At 39.9% G+C, this 22,720-nt stretch overlaps 1 protein-coding gene across 1 annotated transcript in view; it reads left to right on the top strand.

The window, feature by feature from the left end:
- The first annotated feature begins 1,387 nt into the window (after positions 1-1,387).
- Positions 1,388-22,720, top strand: part of camk1db (calcium/calmodulin-dependent protein kinase 1Db) — a 43,315-nt gene continuing 21,982 nt past the window's right edge. Inside the window, exons 1-3 of the mRNA XM_061720997.1 lie at positions 1,388-1,661; positions 19,923-20,054; positions 22,463-22,537. Coding sequence (XP_061576981.1) covers positions 1,567-1,661; positions 19,923-20,054; positions 22,463-22,537 — 302 coding nt within the window. The 5' untranslated portion in view covers positions 1,388-1,566. The remainder of the gene's footprint in view (positions 1,662-19,922; positions 20,055-22,462; positions 22,538-22,720) is intronic.

Raw genomic sequence — 22,720 nt, 5'->3', positions numbered from 1 at the left:
GACTTATACGACGGAGTATTAGGGCCAAACAAAAAAACAAAAAAAGGAAATTACGAGAATAAAGTCATAATGTAATGAGAATAAAGTCGTAAAATTATGAGAATAAAGTTGTAATATATTATAAATATATAAATATAACTTCACAAGATGCTCAATATTCTTCATTTTAACACAGGGAGAAGACTGCTCTTCCTGTTAGAGTTCTCATAAATTACCACTTTATTTTCATAATATTATGACTTTATTCTCATAAATTACCACTTTATTCATTACAACTTTATTCTCGCAACATTACAACTTTATTCTCGTAATGTTACGACTTTATTCTCGTAATGTTACGACTTTATTCTCGTAATTTTACGACTTTATTCTCGTAATATTACGACTTTATTCTCGTAATATTACGACTTTATTCTATTACGACTTTATTCTCACAACTTTACGACTTTATTCTCGTAATTTTACGACTTTATTCTCATAATATTACGACTTTATTCTCGTAATTTTACGACTTTATTCTCGTAATTTTACGACTTTATTCTCGTAATATTACGACTTTATTCTCGTAATTTTACGTCTTTATTCTCGTAATATTACGACTTTATTCTCGTAATATTACGACTTTATTCTATTACGACTTTATTCTCACAACTTTACGACTTTATTCTCGTAATATTACGACTTTATTCTCATAATATTACGACTTTATTCTCATAATATTACGACTTTATTCTCATAATATTACGACTTTATTCTATTACGACTTTATTCTCACAACTTTACGACTTTATTCTCGTAATTTTACGACTTTATTCTCGTAATTTTACGACTTTATTCTCGTAATATTACGACTTTATTCTCGTAATATTACGACTTTATTCTCGTAATATTACGACTTTATTCTCACAACTTTACGACTTTATTCTCACAACTTTACGACTTTATTCACGTAATTTTACGACTTTATTCTCATAATATTACGACTTTATTCTCATAATATTACGACTTTATTCTATTACGACTTTATTCTCACAACTTTACGACTTTATTCTCGTAATTTTACGACTTTATTCTCATTATATTATGACTTTATTCTCGTAATTTTTGTCTTAGTTTGGCCCTAATACTCCGTCGTAGCTTTACACTTGAATGAAATGAAACAAACTTGAGGAAACGTGTTCTGGTGGTGATTTGGTGCAATGCGACCCCCCCACCAGCAGGATCCAGGGGGGGTCGGAGCAGCTCCATCACCTGCAGGTACCAGGACACCAGGAGGAGGAGAGGAGCAGCAGGGATGTGAGCGGCAGGGAGGCTCAGGCTCGGATCCACTACGTCACCCAGATTAGGGTCGGATCTCCTCCCCCCCACCCTGGGGCGCGCCTGGCCAAGCGCTGCATGCGCTCAGACGGCGCTGACAGACGCCCAGGAAGACACATCTACCCGCCACACCACTCCACCTTTCCTTTATTTATTATAGTCATTTTTTTAATTCTGGGTGAGGGGTGATCCTCATCTCCTCCTCTTCCTCCTCCTCCTCCTCCTCTTCCTCCAGCCCCCCCTCCAGCAATGGCGAGAGAAAACGGCGAGTCCAGTGATGGATCTTGGAAAAAGGTCGTCGACGACATCAAGAAGATATTTGACTTCAAGGAAGTCCTCGGCACGTGAGTAGCGCCGGCAACTTTGCGCACATCAGCGCCAGAAACGAGAGTCGCGCTGCGGAAATAACGGGAGGAGACTGACAGACAGACAGCTGTTGAATATCTGCTCAATATCTGCTGAACTGCGCCGTTTTCAACCCTGCAAGCTGCCCTTAAACACATTAGGAAACCTAAACCTGGGTAATAGTCTTTTACAAACTCCGTGAGGCGAGTTTATTCTGCTCGAGACGAGGTGATCATTTGAAGACAGCCCTCCATCCTCCATCCGCTGTTTCACTTCATTCAGAAACTAACAGCACCCTGTTGTTCCGTCGGCCACTTTTAAAGATGGCATATTGTGTGGAAATAATCACTTTTTCTGAACCTGGGAGCGTTTTTGGGGCTTTTTGAGCTTTTTTTGAAAGGCACAGTTAGTTTTGGGCAGCTTGATTGTAAAGATCCGTCAATAAACGAGCTGATCTGATTCAGGGGGTGCTGTGACGTCACATACGGGTTTTATTTAATGGTTTCAGTATTGATCTCCTCCAGGGGCGTCAATTGGGTATAGCAAGGTATGGCAGCCGCCACACCTTTGCTTCAAGGGTTAAATGTAAATGTTTGTTTTTTTAAATACATTTATGGAATAACTACAAATGCAAATAAGAACAACATGATCGATTTCACTAGTTATTATACACTGCAAAAACTCAAAATCTTAACAAGGATATTTGTCTTATTTCTAGTTAAAATGTCTATTTTTTAGTCTCTTTTAAAAAAAAATCTCATTACATTTAAGACAAGACTCAAAAACAACCATTTTCACCTGTCTCAAGTAGATTTCCACTTAAAATAAGTAGAACAATCTGCCAATGGAACAAGATTGTTTTGCTTGTAATGAGAAGATAAATCTTGTCCCACTGGCAGATTTTTCTACTTATTTCAAGTGAAAATTTACTTGAAACAGGTGAAAATGGTCAAATAACAAGTTATTTTTCTGGTAATGACTCTTGCTTTAAGTGTAATGAGATTTTTTGACTAAAAATGAGACATTTTAACAAGAAATAAGACAAATATTCCTGGTAAGATTTTGAGTTTTTGCAGTGATCGAGACTGCATTTGAAAAAGTTTCAATTTTCTTGACCATACAGATTAGCTACATAGCAGACTTCTGTGATGAGTATTTGCTGGACGTGTTGATTGATACTCTAGTTAAGTTCTGTGACTCGTAACCTTGCCATACATTAGCTTCGACTGAATTGACGCCACTGATCTCCTCTCCTTTCTGACTGGAGCAGCTTAAATCCTCCCCATCAAATTATAGCACATAATTGCATCTTCATTTAACGTTGAATAATAGATATAAATGCATTGCTGTTGTAGAAGTGTGGCAAACACTTGGACAAATCTGGCTTGTCTCCATTAGGCAGAAACATGTTTTTGCTTCCATACCATCTCTAAGTTTCCTTTCATCCTCATAATTTCTTTTCCCCTTGCACACTTTAGTTTCAATCCCATTATTTAAACAGAACTACTGTAGGAAATGGCTTAATTTGAGATACTGCCATTTGATACATGCACTCACATTGCAGGCAACAAAATCAAGGGGTCATTTTATTATTGTCCATATATGTGTCTGAAACAGTCTAGACTTGTATTTTACGTGGATGATTATCTTTTCCTGTTCTTCTGGGCTGGATTTGGCCCGCGGGCCTCGGGTTTGATACGTCTGCTTGACACCCATAAATCAAAGTGAATTGACGGCAACACTGTTGACATTTGTTGCTTTTACGCTGATTTCAATCGAGGTACAAGAGGAGGTTTGGGTGAAGTCCAACAGTGGCCTCCTTCCACATCTTAAGAGCAGTTGTTTATGACCAGAGCAGTAAAAATGTGGTTGAAAAATGAGCCGCTGCACTCTTTTCTTTTTTTTTTTTTTTTTGACCAAACTATGTCATAAATATTTCATTACAACCTCAGGGAACTGAGGCAACTTTTGAAAAACGGTCATTATCGGCCTCCTTTAACGCTAAACCCAGAGAATTGAGCGGGCAGCGTTGTATTTACCTGCTGGTTTTGATCAGATACACAAAAATCATCTGTCTGGAGTCCAGTCCCCGTCTCAGAAGCAGGACGGGGAACAGTAGTGAGAAATGTCCTGGACTTGGCTTTGCCTGCAGAGCTCAGGAGCCACTTTGGCGGCCGTCGGTCTCCTACTCTTGGATCACGCAGCAGATGAATTCTCAGAGTTTATTTTGGTCTGCTGCCAAGTTTTGAGCCTGTTTCTTTTTGAAACGAGTCAAAATGAGACCCTGTCAGTATCCTCCTGTCCTGACGGCAGGTTACGTGGCGGGAGCCTCGCTTTAGTGCCGTCGCACATCTGAGCTCGGCTTTGTCCTCCTGCAGATATTGAGAGGAATAATATTGCGTGATGTGATGTTTGAGATTCAGAGAAGGGCCCGTGCAGAGGAAGGAGCCTCCCTGGAGGGAATATAGATATGTTTTCTTTATTCGAGCCCCTGAAACTGGTGTCAAGATGTGCAAAAGATGGCCGCTGGTCGCCGTGGTTATGGCTAAACTGGGAAGCGGTTCTTCGATGAGTGACAGAACACATACTGTTTCCCCTTTACTGTAATACAAAGCTGTCCTCTTATGCAAACTTTGAGTAATATTCTTGACCTTCCTCACTAGGCCTGTGTTGAAATAATCGATTTCCCAATTCTAAATCGATTCTCATATAAATTCCTAAAAATCGATTCATATGTCTAAAGATCGGAATGTTTTGTTGGCACGAGAATAACTGGTGCCACGTTTTTGCCTTTAAATATGTTTAAAGGTATGAAAACATTAAAGTGTAAAGGTTATAATTGCATAAATTGTCTATATTTCATTACTTTATATACTGTCTTGGGGTTACATTTGCAAAAAATGATAAAAACCAAATGCTCAAAAATTAAAAACCAAAATAGACCAAAAATGGAACAAATAAAAACGGAATGTCGGAAAAAATAAAACCGATTTCATCCGTTTCTGTTTGCTGCCCTGGATCTGTTTGGTAATTCTGACCCACATGATGTTTCTGAAAGCAGTTCTATCAGCATTCTGGGAGCTGATTGGTCCTTACAGCATCATTAGCTGCCAATACTTGCTGTTTAATCTCAATATAATACTAGTAGTAATATTTTGCATAACTACATTCATATAATTCATGCAAGAGCTCAAAAAACTGTTTTAATAACACTAACCCAAATCAATATCGGAATCGAATCGAATCGAATCGAATCGGATCGAATCAAATCAAATCTTGATAATCAATTCTGAATCTTAAGAATCGGAATCGAATCGATTCTTGCCATTTGAATCGATCCCCAGCCTTATTCCTCACCATCCTCTCTGGTTTTTTTGATTAAACGTGAGGCTCTGCTCGGCGTGACTGCAGTTGTGCTCCTTTGTGAAGAGGAGCAGCAGCAGCATCATAAAACCCTCGTACAGATCGCTGATTCATAAAGCAAACTCAGCAGTTACATGCTTTCACCTGGAGGCAGCTCTGATCTCCACAAAGCTTTCATATAGGGTGGGGGGGGGGGGGGGTGCTGTGAATAACACGAGTGAATCACTCTGCTTCAGTGTCCACACAAAGGCCAGGTTGGAGGGACACGCATGTCCTCCGCCCACGACGCTCCGCTCTTGTTCCTGCTTCGATTTCACCTTTTTTCTTTTACAAAATGTCCTCACACCGGGCGACTTTGAGGACGGATCTTTCATTTGTTGCCTCGTGGCTTGTTGCCTCGTGGCGAGGTTCACAACCGGCCACCTGCAGGCCCGCGGCTTTGACCAACAGTCCTTCCGCTTCCAGCTTTAATCCCCCGGCAAAGGAGGAGGCAGATTATCCTCCCCCTCTTCCTCCTCTTCCTCCTGCTCCACTTTTCACCTGTTGGTTGAAAGTCGTTTTTTCTCCACGAGCGCCTCGCATCCCTCTCAAGTGTCCTCTCACCAAAAGAGCTCAGCTTTGGCACATGGGAGTGTTTTTATTCAGTTATTATGGTGAAAGATGTATCTGAGCCACTTTTTTTGCATTTGTCTAAGAGATAGCAACAAACCGAACCCTGTGGAAAACAATATTAATGTATTTTCTCCCAAATCTCCTCCCAGGCTGGAGTGAACACATGTGATGCTCCTCCACATAAATCGGAGAGGCACAGCTGTTTCGGTTGACGTCATTAGTTGGCATTTCCAGCCTGTTGTATAGTTGTTTTTCTAACATTTGGCTAAAGTAGACAAAGTGCACATAGAGGTGAACGCTGCGCAAAGAGGTCAGATTTGAGCAGCGGCTGGAGGATGTGAGCCTCTTTGTCTGTGATCTGATTTAGATATTGAGAGGGGAGGTTTTGGACCTGGGAAGCCCGAAGCCATTGCTCTAATGCGTTGGCTGCTTTTCCTCCACGTGCTTCTTGCTGTAGAGCTAATGAGATGTCCACCACTGAAGCTGCTCCTCGTCTTTCCTCGGGGCTAATTTCAGACCCGTAAGCTGCTGATACTCTGAGGAAGCAAATTAAGCAACCTGACTGCCGGTGCGTCCAGAGGTCCCGCTGGACAAGGTCTTGTGCATGCAAAGTAGGAGGCAGGGTTACTGATGAGTTAGAAAATTATGTTTAAAAATGAGTTCTGGCACAGAAACTGCTGAAATGTCATCTCAAAGTAGAAATACAGTTAAGCAAATCTTCTGAAGACTTACATATATAGAGTTTTAACGTGGTTTTAAGAATTCTGAAGAAAAGAGAAGTTGAGCTGGTTACCACCTGCTGAATCTTTAATTATCTTCTTCGATGAAATGTTTCCTCTTCTGCAAACTGCAATGCAAGTTCATCACATGAGTGGTGAGTTTCTGTTTTTGAGCTGGGAGGAGCTGATGGCTCTGAAATAAAACTAGATTTGCATGAAATGCATGATTAAAAGCCTCTTTTGTGAAATGGGTCTGGTGTCCTCACACATGCAGGGACATTTCCTCTGGTACAGAATGCACCGAACCAATGGGACCAGGGTCGTATGTATCGGAGCCAATAATTCAGAACAACCACATTTCTAAAGATTTCCTAAAAACAGCCTCGGATCATCAAGTTTCTGGTGTTATAACTCTATTCCACGCCATTTTTTGATGTATTTTTGTTGATACGGGTCTGGTCGTTCCAGATATGGCGCTGTGCCCGCGCCATATTCTGCATTTCACTCATTGGCTGTCCGTCCAAAGGCAGTACTGTTTCTGATACTGTCTGTCCTGGAAATACAAGTCCGATCCAGAGCAACCGGACTAATTCTTTGCATTGACAAGGAAAAGAACGAGGATGGTCGGCCAGACTAAACCCCGGTTTATGTGTCAGCGTCAAACTTAGGCGTAATGGAGGCCGAAGCAGCCACATGCATAGTTGCTTCCGCAAGTCTACCTCTACTTTGGCTCGATTGTGATCCTCTTGTTGTAAGTCGCTTTGGATAAAAGTGTCCACTAAAAGTCCTGCAGAGCAATACCACGGAGAGGCACACGTCAGGCGTAACACAATTATACTCAAAGTTGCTCAGTATCTAAGGCCTATTCCTGCTCCCGTAGGAGCTTTTACATCTGGTTTGGATCCAGATGTGTTGTTACGTGTGTTGTTATGTGTGCATAAATGTAAATATGTCGAAGGGCCTTTACCGTTTATTGCTTTTTATCGTTTTATTCTTTGTGTTGCACTGTTCGTATGAAAAGTGCCATCCAGATATGGACCAGCTGCAGCTCTGGCGCTTGTGTTTACATCATTTTAATGAGAACAGGCTCCTGTTGGGTCCTACAACAAGATAATGTGGACTAAGTTCGAACCAGAAAAGGTCATGTTCTTGGTAATCAAAGTGAAATATTCAGAAACACTCAGCCGAGCTGCGGAGGAGAGGCACAAGAGACCCCTTTCAGCCACAGCCTTTCACAAGTGTAGCCACTTGAAAAAATAATTACAGAAGGAGTACTTGGAAAAAATGTTTTTCTTGGTACAGAAAATGACTGAAGCTTACAAAAAGTATATATCCACACCTTATAGTTCCAGCATTTCGCCTCATTAAAATGACTAAATAGTGTGACTTAAACACACAAGAATGCAGATTTTCACTTGGATCTGTTTTTTAAGTGTTTTTATTCTGTATATTTCACATTTCTCTCGCCCTCAGTGCGGCGTGGAGCAGCAGCCTGACTGGATTTGACCCAGTCATGTAATTTTCCCCCGAACACCCCTTCAGAAAAGGAAGATTACATTTTCTGAGTTTGGTAACTGCAAATAAAAATCCGACATAGATGGACTGAGTCTAACAGAGGCCTCGTTCCATCTCGCCTGACCAAGTCACCGTGTTTTTAATGATTTTGATGTTGCTTTCATCTGGTCGTCTGCCAAAATATAAAAGAAGCAGATTTAAAAATTGACTTGTTTGTGCTTCCACTGGCCTTTTGATCATCATTTCTGAAAATACGTGGTTATATGTGATCTTTGCTAGTGTGCAACAAACTGCCTTGCGGGGATAATAAAAACACCTAAGAGTTAAAATATTCATCAAGCTCTGCTTGTCTGCGGTGTACTGCAGCGACTGCAGCTTCTTCCTTGCTTTGATCACGCTCTTTAAACAATACTAAGACTGAGACTTTAAAAAGCGGCTTGAATGCAGGATAAACGGCAGCTAGGCAACCAGAGCGGCGTAAGTCTTCGGTAGCTCCCGCCCCTTCCCACCGCTGTCCTCCAGGTACACTGACTGTTTTTGAAGGACACGGCTTGTAGGCATGGCAATTACCTGGATTTCTATTAGTATTCAGGTTCCCTCTGGCGGATGGCTGCTGAGCCGTACTGTATCCAGTCGCCTGCTCTCAGGGTTACAATGCCCCACGCTGCACTTTAGGCAGTAATCGCCACTGCTGAAACCATTTCCATGTCCTCCTGACTGGCTCTTTTGTGGCTTCTTGTAAAATGATCTGATGTAAAAGGGGAATATTTGAAGGGAACTACTTTTTTTTTCAATAGTAGTTTGAGCAGCATTTGCTCTCACCACTATTTGAAATCCTCATTATTTTGTCTGGTCAGCTGAATCCGTTCTTGAATGCAATTTGCATTCAGTTGATTAATAAGTCGTTAAGACACTGAAATATTAATTAATTTTTATGACACTTGTCATTGCAAGTGACACCTTGCCACCTTCTGGTGAGTATCTTACCATCTGTATTTGTCTTTTTAATCTCCCATGCTTACTCCTGTAACGTTGTACTAATTCACAATTTCTGCCACTACACAGTAAAGATATAAACTGTATTTTGACAATTAATGTTGTTGGTGACTTCCCAGGAGCTTTCCATGTCGAGTTAAGTAAGTTATTTTTTGGACACTGTTACAATATAATTATTCAACGTTAGATAACTAATTATGTACCACTATCGGTGCCAATCAGTCAAATTTGTGGATTCGTGGAAGACGAATGATTTAAAATGTGTATTTTTCTGTATTATTTACAACGGAAGGTTATTGTGAATGACTTGATAAAGTTCGACATACCAGACTCTTTTGTTTCGCTTTATATATGTTTTGTCATGCGCCTTATAACCCGGTATGCCTAATGTCCTGCAAAACACAGTAACAGAAATGTTTTTATCTCTTAGTGCAATACAACTACACAGTGGTCATGTGACCGGCTCCAACTATCTAGCCGCTTTTGCACTTTTGCACAACATGCTCTATGGGCCCCTTAATGCGGAAGTAAACCCGGAAGTCAGGAAATTTTTCGGCGTATGCGCTAGGTGAGCAACTTACATTGAAATGAACGGCGGCCATTTTCTGCATATCCAGTTATTTTAATAGATCCATGGTCTCATGCAGAACTAAGACCGGTTGCAGTTCCTCGACCAACCGCTGGAGGCCGGCTCCAAAAGCGAGTCAGTCTCCGTTGGCTACCACGTTAAATGTCCAACTTTAGAGCAGAAATAAACTAATATTTACAACCTGGTTGAAAAATATTTATCTGTTTCAATCGTTTGATTTCAAACCCATGACAACTCTGAGAGGGGAGAATTGTTTTGTACCGCACCAGAGTTTAAATAAAGCATTACATTTATTTCTAATATGAATGATTGCCAATGGCTAGCCGTTATCGCTTCCTCATCCGTACACCGCCGTGCTACCGCGCTCAGGGAAGCAACCACCTGTTAGTTCGAGGTCAGCGTCGGTTAAATGTTATTTTTGATTTCAACAGTATATTTTGCTGTAAACGTTTCCTGGCAGCTCTGGAAAAATTTCGGGATGGGTCGGGTGAAGGACCTGGTAGTAAAACTACCTTTGACATACGGCAGGTGTGTTCCTGTCGGCTTCTAGAGCAACATGGCTGTGCCGTGTGCAAAGAAAACTGGGCTCTGCAGAAACCAATTGGTCATGTAATGGTTTGTCCATTGTTGCCATAGTGCACATTTTGTAAGAAGCTAAACAGGGACAGAGGTTGCAAATTAGCCACAGCTAGAAACCTGTATGCACGGTATCTTTGTATTGTATAAGGCAATGTTTTATGTGTGTGTCCTGCTAAAAAAAACAATAATGATATGTTAACACGTGCTGGTTGGAAGCATCAACAGGTTTACTGTCCATTCACTTTTAATGGGGCTGCGTCAGGTGTTCCTGAACTGAATTGTGGGTCTGATGTGTCTTGATGTGTTGCCGTCAACATACGATGAGGAGAGGTAAATGTTTCATGCTGTGATACAGCTGTTAACCAGATGGGGGGTGTACAACTGGCTACAGATGGGGGTTGGGGCTGTTTAAGCCGCTCGGGTCTTTTGTGCATCGAGCAGGAATAAATTTGGTTACTTATTGGTAGAACGAAGGCACGTCAGTATCGACCGCCGTTGACTGTTGCCACGGCGCTCCTGTATAAGCACCCTGCTAGGAATGCAGACGGAGGACACTTTAATGAGTTGCCGTTAAAGTGTGTGTGTGTGTGTGTGTGTGTGTGTGTGTGTGTGTGTGTGTGTGTGTGTGTGTGTGTGTGTGTGTGTGTGTGTGTGTGTGTGTGTGTGTGTGTGTGTGTGTGTGTGTGTGTGTTTCCTTCCATACTATATATTAGCTGTAGGTTTACTTGAAATTATGTACATTTCTATATAAACTATTCTCATATTTCTGTTAAATTCCAACTTTGCAAATTCCTGGAATTTGCATCCTCTTTTGTGACGCTGATGAAGATGATGATGATGATAGGTGATAAAGACTTCTATTGTAACAGTGCCCTTTTTTTTATTACCGAATTTTCTGGACTATAAGCCGCTACTTTTTTCATAGGTTTTCAACCGTGCGGCTTATACAACGGTGCGGCTATTCTGTGGATTTTTCTTCCACCGCTCGGGGCGCTCTAACTGGAATTAGAATCAAAACTAAGACAAAATAAATGCAAAGAAGAATATGCTACTTCTTCTTTAGCAGATAGAAGTAGGTAGAAGCATTTCAAACAGATAGATACCAGTTATTTTCTCTTTGTTCTGTCCCGTTTTAATCAGCAAAGTTGCTGCCGTGTTAAAAGACACTGTTAGGAAAGGATCTATTTAGGTACAAACATGTACATCATTTACAGTTCAAAATCGTTCTGTACATGTAGTAAATATCTAATCTAACAACATAAATATCTGCGGCTTGCATATCTTTTTTTTTTTTTAAATAGAATGGATGCGGCTTGTATATCTTTTTTTTAATTATTTTTTTAAAAATAGAGCGGATGCGACTTATATGCAGGTGCAGCTTATACTCCAGAAAATACGGTATATATTTTTATCCAGCAATTATGATTTTAAAAAACTCTGATTAGTTTACTTTATAGAAGTAAGGTTCAAAAGTAAGTGCTTTGTGCAACACACTGATTTTAAAATTTGAAGGATCTTTTGTTAAAAACCTGTTTTTTTAAACAAACCTTCATCAGAACTGATTAAAGGAGGCTCCATTTTATTTTTTAATTTGTTTTCACTCTCAAATCCATTTCAAAATGCATGTTTTTTTTAGTCTGAATTTCTTTTTAAAGTCTAGATACTCTGTGTGTTGCTGCACTGCTGCAAAGCAACTTGGACCAGAAGGCTCCATCTATACCTGGATTATCAAACCCTGACTTTTCCACCTTGTTGCATAACCGGCTGCCGTAATGCTTCTTACACGAGATGATTCAGTGTGATTCAGTGAACAGCAACGCAGTGCAGGCGCCGCATCTGAATATCCATAACCGAGTTTCCCCCAAGAGCCTCGGTCTCATCCATCAGGAAAGTTTCTCCTAACAACACCCTGCATTTTCATAATTGGCCAGAATGATGCGTGTAGATGATTGATTCTCAGCATGTGGCCTTGTCTGCATCTGCAGCATCAGCCGCCGGCCCACAAACGCATTAGTCAGTCACTTTAGCGTGGCCATCTGCACATTGTGTGGCGCTGCCGTGTGACTGCAGACTGGCCTGCACAACTTTTAGTGACGTCCGATGGCTGTAAGCGCAGATCTCTGCAAATCTGGCAGGTACTTTGAAATTCAAAAATTATCATTCAGCCGGCTGAGTGTGTGTGCTGACTTGATTGTGTCGCCCGTGACACTGGATCAGAAGCATCTACTAGACTCTGGGTCGTATTTATCATGCATAATGGCTTGAGATGAGCTTCAATAAAGGCTCCATTTTTAGATGGAGCTTCCTGTCATCACTCAGGGCCTCTCCAGATTGCCTCATTATGTTGCACTGCTGTTAATGATTATTGTCCCAACTAATTTGTGTTGTATGTGATAATACACCGATGTTGGAGGGAATATTGTAAATGGCTTGTCTTAATTTTCCAGCTGCTGATATTTTATTCAATATCAAAAATGAGAAGAAATATAAGAAACTGAGAATCACATGTAGTTACCGTATTTTCTGGACTATAAGCCACACCTGCATATAAGCCGCATCAGCTCTATTTTAAAAAAAATAATAAAAAAAGATATACAAGCCGCATCCGCTCTATTTAAAAAAAAAAAAAAAAGATATGGAAGCCACAGATATTTATGTTTTTAGATTAGATATTTACTACATGTACAGAAGGATTTTGAACTGTAAATGATGTACATGTTTGTACCTAAATAGATCCTTTCCTAATAGTGTCTTTTAACACGGCAGCAACTTTGCTGATTAAAATGGGACAGAACCAAGAGAAAATAACCGGTATTTATTTATCTATTTATCTGTTTGAAATCTGATTCTACCTACTTCTATCTGTTAAAGAAGAAGTAGTGTATTCTTCTTTGCAATTATTTTGTCTTAGTTTTGATTTTAATTCCGGTTATAGCGCCCCGAGCGGTGAAAGCACAGACTAGCTGCACCTTTGTATAAGCCGCATGGTTCAAAACCTATTAAAAAAAGTAGCGGCTTATAGTCCAGAAAATACGGTAATTTGTAGAAAACACGACTATGAAAATGCTTTTAAGAACCGACCTAGTATCTGCTTGGTTGGCGCGCACGTGTATGCAGGTTCAGCATCACCGTTTGCATGTTTGAAGCACGTATTGTGTCCTTTTTTATTTCAATTATGGCTTATTGAATCGAAACCTTGCACCAGTTTGTTAGATTTCATGCGTCGACAGAGCTGAGGGAAATGACAGGCCAGGATCGGGTCATGTTGTCATTCACAGGAAGTGATGTTCCTGCATGTCAGTGTGGTGAAACAGGGGACCGAAATGGTGCAACACGCCCTCGACACCCTGCCATTGAGCTCTCGGGTTTCCTGTGGTTTTCACCATTGTCTCTCTTCTCTTGCAAGAAGACGCATGCTTTGAAAAAACGCTGCACACGACTCGCTCGATGAGCTCGGCGTTCGAAAGGTGGAGGAATGTCCTCCTTGCAGCAGCTTCCGCAGCTGAGGAAACGTGTGGCGCGTGCTGAATGGGAATGGTGATTGTCGTCCTCACGGCAACAGCTGCAGTGATAGGATGGTGCTGCAACAGGGCGGCATGTTGTGTACAGACTCCCTCGCTTCATTTACATAGTGTACCGCACCACGTGTGCAGAGTAAGGCAGAGTCAGAGGGGTGGACGCTTCATCTGAGCCCACACAGTTCTGTTTTTACAGCGAGTGTGTTCCACCTCATCCCACCTGGAGCCCGGCTACCTGTTCTGTGCGAGGACTGTTGCTGTGGCTCTGACCGACCCTCCCCCTCTGTGTGATGGAGGATTAGCATGGATTTGATGGCCGTGGTGGGACTTGCAGCAGCCAACGGTGGCTCTGATGGGAGGAGCTGATTAAACTTTGAGGAAATATGAAACCATCTGACGTTTAGGAGGCATTAAATATGAAAAAGATAAGGCTGCTATGCTCATATTTTTTGTAGGATTCCCTTGCAGCAGTGGCGATACTTTTTCAGGAATGTATCGTTAGGTCAAAAGGTCAGTGTCTCCATAAGAAGAGGAGGACATGGCAGCTTTATTTTTATCTTAGCTTGCATAGTAACCCTCCATGGGCAGTGAGGAGTAATTTTCCCATCACGACTCCTAGAGGAGCTGACATTCTCTGAGAAGTTCCTGCTGCGGTGTCTTGTAGTGTGGTTGGTCTTCTTCTTTCTCTGCTTTAACTATTTGTGAAGCACAGTGGGGTGATATTACCAGGGCAGGGCCATGTATTGGTGTCTTGTTTTGTAAAAGGTCTAGAGCTGCATCTTATTTTTGCTTTTTCCCCCTGATTTTCCTCTTTCTCCCTGTTTCATACGTTCTCCTTCTTTGGTTGATTATATGCTGGTGTAAAGGAGAGTGGGCTAGGGTTAGGGGGTAGTGCAGTTACAAAATACAAAATACCTGAGTTGGAGAAAAACCCATGGTTGTAATAGGAATGTGGTTTTGTACAACGCTTTGGCATGAAAATGGTTGCAAGCCCTAAAATGGTCTGAGGTTCAAGTGACCCAGCAACTGCATAGAGTTCAGCTTCCTTTTCCAAGCTTTGATCTCTCTTTTTGACAAGGTCATCTGCATTTACAGCTGGTATTTCCCCAAGTTTGCCTTCTTACATTCCTGTAAGTCAACACACTTAAACAATGTCAGGACACATGCTGCCCCAGCAGGGCATTGCACAGTCCATCATAAAGCCTGTGGCAGCTTGCCCTTTTCTCTTTAGTGCATCCTCCTGCTGCAAACAGGCCTGCACTCATGATGAAGAGGGGCTTAAGACATCACATCAGGCCCCCTTCTGTTTGTCCATGGTGCTGCTGTGATGCTCACATCCCATTTATTATTATTATTATTATTATTATTATTATTATTATTATTATTATTATTATTATTATTATTATTATTATTATTATTATCATTATTATTAGTATTATTAGTATTAGTATTATTATTACAGGAGCTTTTATCAGTGGACATGTATGGTACTACATGTTCTGACACCTTTCCATCATTGCCAGCATTAGTAGCTTTTGGTATAAGACCTTTTTGCTGGAACCTGAGCGGTGTGACTTGGGCACACTGGTTCATTTGTGCCTTAATTTGGCAAAACCTAACGGTCAGATAAATGCATTTTGATCTTGCAGCAGATGCTGTTGTTGTTTTGTTTTTTTTTGCGAGCAGGTGTGCATGTGAGAGTGAATGTGTCTTTCACCAGCTCTGTTGAGAGTCTGATCTGACATATTTAATTAACCCCTGAGACCCTGATTCTGTCAGAGGGGACTATGATCACCAAAAGTGAGAAAAATGAAGAAAATGAGTTGCTGGAATAAAAGGACAGACATGCTGGCATAAGACATATATATATATATATACACACACACACACCGTATTTTCTGGACTATAAGCCGCACCTGCATATAAGCCGCATCCGCTGTTTAAAAAAAAAGATATGCAAGCCGCAGATATTTATGTTGTTAGATTAGATATTTACTAAAAAGGTAAAAAAAAAAAAAAGATTAGATATTTACTACATGTACAGAAGGATTTTGAACTGTAAATGATGTACATGTATGTACCTAAATAGATCCTTTCTTTTAACACGGCAGCAACTTTGCTGATTAAAATGGGACAGAACCAAGAGAAAATAACCGGTATTTATTTATCTATTTATCTGTTTGAAATCTGCTTCTACCTACTTCTATCTGCTAAAGAAGAAGTAGCGTATTCTTTTTTGCATTTATTTTGTCTTAGTTTTGATTCTAATTCCGGTTAGAGCGCCCAGAGTGGTGGAAGAAAAATCCACAGAATAGCTGCATCTTTGTATAAGCTGCATGGTTGAAAACCTATGAAAAAGGTAGCGGCTTATAGTCCAGAAAATACGGTATATATATATATATATATATATATATATATATATATATATATATATATATATATATGTATATATATACTGTATGTATATGTCTGTTTGTCTTATGGGTAAATATTGATAGATATCATAAAAGTAATGCAGACATACACCCGAATACGAGTTCACTGGTTCTCATAACACTGCTATTGTTGTTCTGACACGGGCTTCTTTATGTCCCTTCATATCTTTAGACCTGGCATTAACATCTGTCCTAAGTGATTCAGTCACAAGCTGACATCTTTAAGTGCATCTGTTCACATCTAGTATTGATCTATGTCCACATGTGTTTTAAGTGGACTTTTATGATCAGATCTAACTGATCCTGGACGCAAGTAAACAGATTTGACGTCCACTTGCAAAGACCAAATGCGTAGTTCTATTTGTATTTTTTTAAGCTATGGGAGGCAACAATGCATTAAAATGCACCTAGTCATCAGGAAAAAGAAAGATGCCCTTTTTGTCAGTTTTTGTTTTATTTCCAACCATATTTAATAGATTAACTAAACACTTCCACAAAAACATAAATGCTGAAGAAAAAAAAGGCAGACAGACAGATCAGACGGATCAACATTGAAAGAGGATATGTTGAAATTTAAAAGAAGAAGAACTTGGGTAGGAAAATTACTACAACACTGACTTACTACACTGAGTTACTATTACAAAATTACTACAACACGGACGAGTGTTGATGTCGATCGTTATGAGATCATACAAACAGGGGGGATCAGCTCTCTCAGGATTGATTTTAATACCAGATGTCAGTAGGGCCAGTGTTTAGTTCCTGCTTCTACAGGCCGGTACCCAGTCGCGGGGGTCTGGACTAGTTTTACAGGGAATATGTCTACATGCGTTTCTACTACCAGGAATGGCTTTGTGACAGTTTTCAGGAACCTTTTCCATGGCTGAGACCTGGGAGGGGGGTTGTGTTGACTCAGGGTGGACTCTAATGTCCCTTTCAAGTACAAATTATCTCTTCTCATATACCGCCACCATCGCAGTGTTCTCAAACGTAAAACATGACAACCATCTCAGCCTTTCAGTCTTTATCTAGTCATTCTAGCTTGTTTTTATGTCTCTTTTTTTTAGTCCTTGTAGGGCTGGGCGATATGGACCAAAAGTCATATCTCGATATTTTCTAGCTAAATGGCGATACTCGATATATATCGATATTTTTTCTGTGCCATAATTGGGGTTTACCCCAAAGCATTATAGCATAGCATCTCTGTTAGCTTCATTTTTTTCTGAGGCAAACCCTTAAAAAACAGTCAGTTTTAATACAATGCCTCATGCCAAATGTCACACAGGTACCGTTATTAACAGAGGTCTGCACAATATCAAAATGTATAAAACAAATTAAATAAAAATAAACTGCCTGCATATATAGAATAAAAATGCTTCTTGAATAAAATAAAACAAATATCCCTTTCCTGCATAACAATTAAATTAAAATACACTGTGCAATTAATACAATGTAGACAGTAACAGGCAGACTTTTCCACTGAGGTTGACAGTTGTGCAAATAACAAAACATTTGTGCAAATCTCAAATAAAAGATTCAAGTCAATTTGTCACAAAATAAGCTATATCAAAATCATAAAAAAAAAAATATATATATATATATTTTTAAATCGATATAAACGATATTGTCTCGTACCATATCGCGTTTGAAAATATATCGATATATATTAAAATCTCGATAGATCGCCCAGCCCTTGCATTTTTCTTTTTTCTTATTACGGTACTATTTTTTGGCAGTTAGGAAGCTGCAGAAGTGCAGCACTACCACGACCAGCTGGCACGAAGTGGTCGTTTGCTAAATCAGTAGGTCCTACCGGGTCTGTTACTGTAAACAGAGACACAGCATCTGAAGGGACCGAGGAGGACGCTGTGTTTCCATTTGTCTGCCACAAATGGAAACACAGCTTAATATACCTGAAGATCCAACTCCTCCTGTCTTGGAGTTTAGTTGTGGCTGACCAGAGGATCGTGAACTGCAAATTAAAGAGCCTTTACATCAACTGACATTTAAATAAGCAGAAGGATAGGAACCTTTTTATGTGGAAAAATACAACCATCGGGGTAGGGCTGGGGATCGATTCTAATATCAAGAATCGATTTGATTCCGATTCTTAAGATTCAGAATCGATTATCACGCTTTGATTCGATCCAATTCGATCCGATATTGATTTGGGTTACTGTTAATAAAACTGTTTTTTCAGCTGTTGCATAAATTATATGACTGTGTAGTTATGCAACATATTAAAGGAGCCGTCTGTAAGAAATGGCCAAAACTGGTACTGCAGTCACTTTCAAAATATTGTTGAGCGGCGTGTACCCTCCCCCTCCTCCCCCCGACCAGAGGTTGCCAGGTAGGCTGCAGAATGCAGCAGGAACGTAGGCTGCCATGGCTGCAATAATTACAGCCGAGCTGGCAACCCGGATGCCGAAACAATACTGACTTGGTGATTAGGAGATAGGTGGAGGGTGGAGCTTCAGAAACAATACTGACTTGGTGATTGGGAGATAGGTGGAGGGTGGAGCTTCAGAAACAATACTGACTTGGTGATTGGGAGATAGGTGGAGGGTGGAGCTTCAGAAACAATACTGACTTGGTGATTGGGAGATAGGTGGAGGGTGGAGCTTCAGGCCAAAACAAAAAATGACAACATAAACATCAGTTGAGGGCTGCAACTCCTCTTTTTAAACTGGAATATCCTGGCTTGAGTGCTGTTGTCAGTGACATAAGTATTTGAAATGAACATGATTTTTAAATGTCTGTTGACATATCAGGGTCATTTTATGATTAGTTTTATTATTGCTCTTACATACAGCTCCTTTAATACTAGTATTATATTGAGATTCAACAGCAAGTATTGGCAGCTAATGATGCTGTAAGGACCAATCAGCTCCCAGAATGCTGATAGAACTGCTTTCAGAAACATTGTGTGGGTCAGAATTATCAAACAGATCCAGGGCAGCAAACAGGGGACGAAAGAAATCGCTTTTATTTTTTCCCCATTTATGAGAATTTGGTTTTTAACATTTATGCAAATGTAACCCCAAGACAGTATATAAAGCAAAGGAATATAGACAATTTATGCAATTATAACTGAAAACTTTAATGTTTTCATACCTTTAAACATATTTAAAGGCAAAAACATGGCGCTAGTTATTCTCGTGTCCAACAAAATATTCCTTTTTTGGGCATAAACAAAAAAGTACCAAAAGTTGTAATGTAATGATGAAAAAAAAAAAAATAATAATAATTAAATCGATCTTTAGACATATAAATCGATTTTTAGGAATGAATATGAGAATCGATTTAAAATCGGAGAATCAATCTATTCAACACAGGCCTACATCGGGATTTATCTGTTAATCAGTAATGAATGTGTTCTTTTAGATCATATTAGCTGCTTGAGTCTGGTGAACATGACCCGATGAGTCACAGATGATTGGGTTGGCCCATTTCAGGATCTTGACATCAATACATTCTGAAGATGCTGAAGGGAAAAGAGTGCATAATGAAAACGAGTATTGAGGTGGGGTTGCCTGCTCAGCATCTTATTATCTCCGGGGTATCATAGCAACAGATACAGATTGCTTTAGCAAATATACCCTTAATTCTGTATTTGTTTTAAAGGCACTCATGTATAGAGGCAGATGGCAGAGAAAGACACACCGTCTGCGCTCCTAAATGGGTGTTTTTCAGAGGTTTTAAAAGTGTTTGCTGTGCTTTTGGCGTGGGGGTGCACACAAGCCCCACGCGTATGCCTGCAAAGAAGGTTGTTGACCGTCGCCGTAGACATTGCCAGTTCTCTGTAAATATTCACAATATGTTGTTTATTTACATCGGCCTGTCTGTGTCGTCAGTCTCTCTAGTCGCTGAATAAACGTCAATATTGTTTGAGCTTGTAAAAAGCAAGTCGTTTTTTGCTTTTTTGTGTTTGCAGTGGTGCGTTTTCTGAGGTGGTGATGGCTCGGGAGAGGACCACGGGAAAGATGGTCGCAATCAAGTGCATACCCAAAAAAGCTCTCAAGGGAAAGGAAACCAGCATCGAAAATGAAATCGCCGTCCTGAGGAAGTAGGTACCGCGTGGCTGAGTCAGTGTGGCAGAAGTAGAGCAGGGCTTGAGAAAAGGTCATCACTTCACATCATCCTCTGGGAAGCTTCTGTTTTACAGAACACACACTCTCAGCTGGTTTATTTGGACTAATTTATTTATTTATTAATTTAACAGTCATTGACAGGCTTAAGTGACTTCTTTTATTGAGGTTTCAGAGAGCACACACACACACACACCTACACACACTTACACAAGCTCTGGCAGGATTGCACTGACACCAGATGACACTTCTTCCTCCTCCAGGGCCTAATGGGCTTCTCCTTTTGAAACACCAGTCCTTCCTGCAGACACTTGGGCTGTGTTCAGACTCTGAACACAGGTCTGGTCACTTAAATAGGATTTTAAGTCTTCTTAAGTCATTTGCAGTGCAACAGAAACACGGCAGTGGGGGAAATTTAAATAAAGATTGAAAAATTTGATTTTATTTTTTAAGGATGAAGATAACATGTAGACTGCACCTTTGTTTTAAATTATTTTTTTTATTTCTTGAGGAAATCTTGTTATCCCCATGGAGGCAATTTGTTTTACTGTCAGTTTTTTCTCTTACTTCTTGCTTTCATTTCATTACTTTAATTAATCTTTTTGTGGGTAGGCAAATAATAAGCTTTGCTTCAGCCTACACCCTTTTCGGTCTAGATGGTATTCGTATATTGGAAATTTTTTGTAATGTTTTCTTTGAACAGTGTATTAGTTTTCTTGTTGTCATTTTTATTCTTTTTTTTTTAGTGATGTCATGACCAAAATAAACTAAACTAAACTAAACTAAACTAAACTAAAAAATTCAGCATGTTTCAAACTTAACTTAAAAAAGGTTGAACATTTCCACTTTAATCTTGAATTCCACACTAAATGTAAATAATTCAGGCCAACAAAGCAGATGCTGCTAGAGCTGCTTAAATAATCTCTTAAATGGTTTGGGCCAGAAACAGCAGTGCGACCTGGATATTACTTGGCAGTCACTCATCCAGAGCCAGGTGGACTATCCGCCTGAAGGGCAGGAATCATTCAGGGCACGAGACGGAAGGCGTGGAAAGGTTATTGCTTTTTTGTAATTATTAGGAGCTAAAATTATAATCATGATCAAAATCTGATTAATTGTCCAGCCTACTATCTTTGCAAGTGCATGTAAGCTGCCATAGCAACCAGTTGAATGGGGAACATCAGGAGATTGAGTCAGATCATTTGCAATATAGTATATGTTATAAATGGTCAGTCAAGCTCAAATTCTGATGCGATGTGTCCAAAAATCCCATTTAGGTTACAGTTCGAACTAGGGCTAGGGATTGATTCAAATGACAAGAATCATTTGATTCCGATTCTTAAGATTCAGAATCGATTATCAAGATTTGATTCGATCCGATTCGATTCCGATATTGATTTGGGTTACTGTTATTAAAACAGTTTTTTGAGCTGTTGCATGAATTATATGACTGTAGTTATGCAAAATATTACTACTAGTATTATATTGAGATTAAACAGCAAGTATTGGCAGCTAATGATGCTGTAAGGACCAATCAGCTCCCAGAATGCTGATAGAACTGCTTTCAGAAACATCATGTGGGTCAGAATTACCAAACAGATCCAGGGCAGCAAACAGAGACGGATGAAATCGGTTTTATTTTTTCCCACATTCCGTTTTTATTTGTTCCATTTTCGGTCTATTTTGGTTTTTAATTTTTGAGCATTTGGTTTTTAGAATTTTTTGCAGATGTAACCCCAAGACAGTATATAAAGTAATGAAATATAGACAATTTATGCAATTATAACCTAACACTTTAATGTTTTCATACCTTTAAACATATTTAAAGGCAAAAACATGGCACCAGTTATTCTCGTGTCGAACAAAACATTCCTTTTTTGGGGATAAACAAAAAAATAACCAAAAGTTGTAATGTAATGATGAAAAAAAAAATCGATCTTTAGACATATGAATCGATTTTTAGGAATTAATATGAGAATCGATTTAGAATTGGGAAATCGATTTTTTCAACACAGGCCTAGTTCGAACATAGTCTTTGTCAGCCACATATTGGCATGCCGTGCTTTTATTTTTTTCAGAATGTATTTTTTATTTTGGTGGCCTGGACACAGACTCCTGGTGTCTGGATCCATTATAGTATTTTCCTCAGGTTCTCCCTTCACCAGCCGTTTACCACTGGATGACTCATTGACAGTCTGATTTACAAGCATAGTCATAAACATTTACACAACCAAAGAAGCGTAACGAAAAGGAAAAGGGTCTACTTTCATTAGGCAGGGGCAGATTAACTATTTTAAGAGGACTTGGTGCCATTCACACAGCACTTGTGGAGAATTGAACAGTAATGGAAACCAAGCAAAGTGAACTTTCTGTTTTTCTCCCCCAGGATAAAGCACGAGAACATCGTGGCTCTGGAGGATATTTACGAGAGCTCCAATCACCTGTACCTGATAATGCAGCTGTAAGTACATCAACCCACATTGATGTTTGTTGAGGTCGGCTCTTGGCCTCGCATTTGGCCTGTTATTTTGATAATGTGTCGTGTTCTGAGCCTGAGTGAGTGGCGGTGATGTCCTTGAGGCATCTTTGCCTGACTGAATGCAGCGATTCTTTAGAGAGAAACCAGCAGTTGCATAGTTAGGCT

Source organism: Cololabis saira, chromosome 5 (genome assembly GCF_033807715.1).
Source record: "Cololabis saira isolate AMF1-May2022 chromosome 5, fColSai1.1, whole genome shotgun sequence".
NCBI lineage: Eukaryota > Metazoa > Chordata > Actinopteri > Beloniformes > Belonidae > Cololabis > Cololabis saira.
This window is presented reverse-complemented; position numbering and strand designations above follow the sequence as displayed.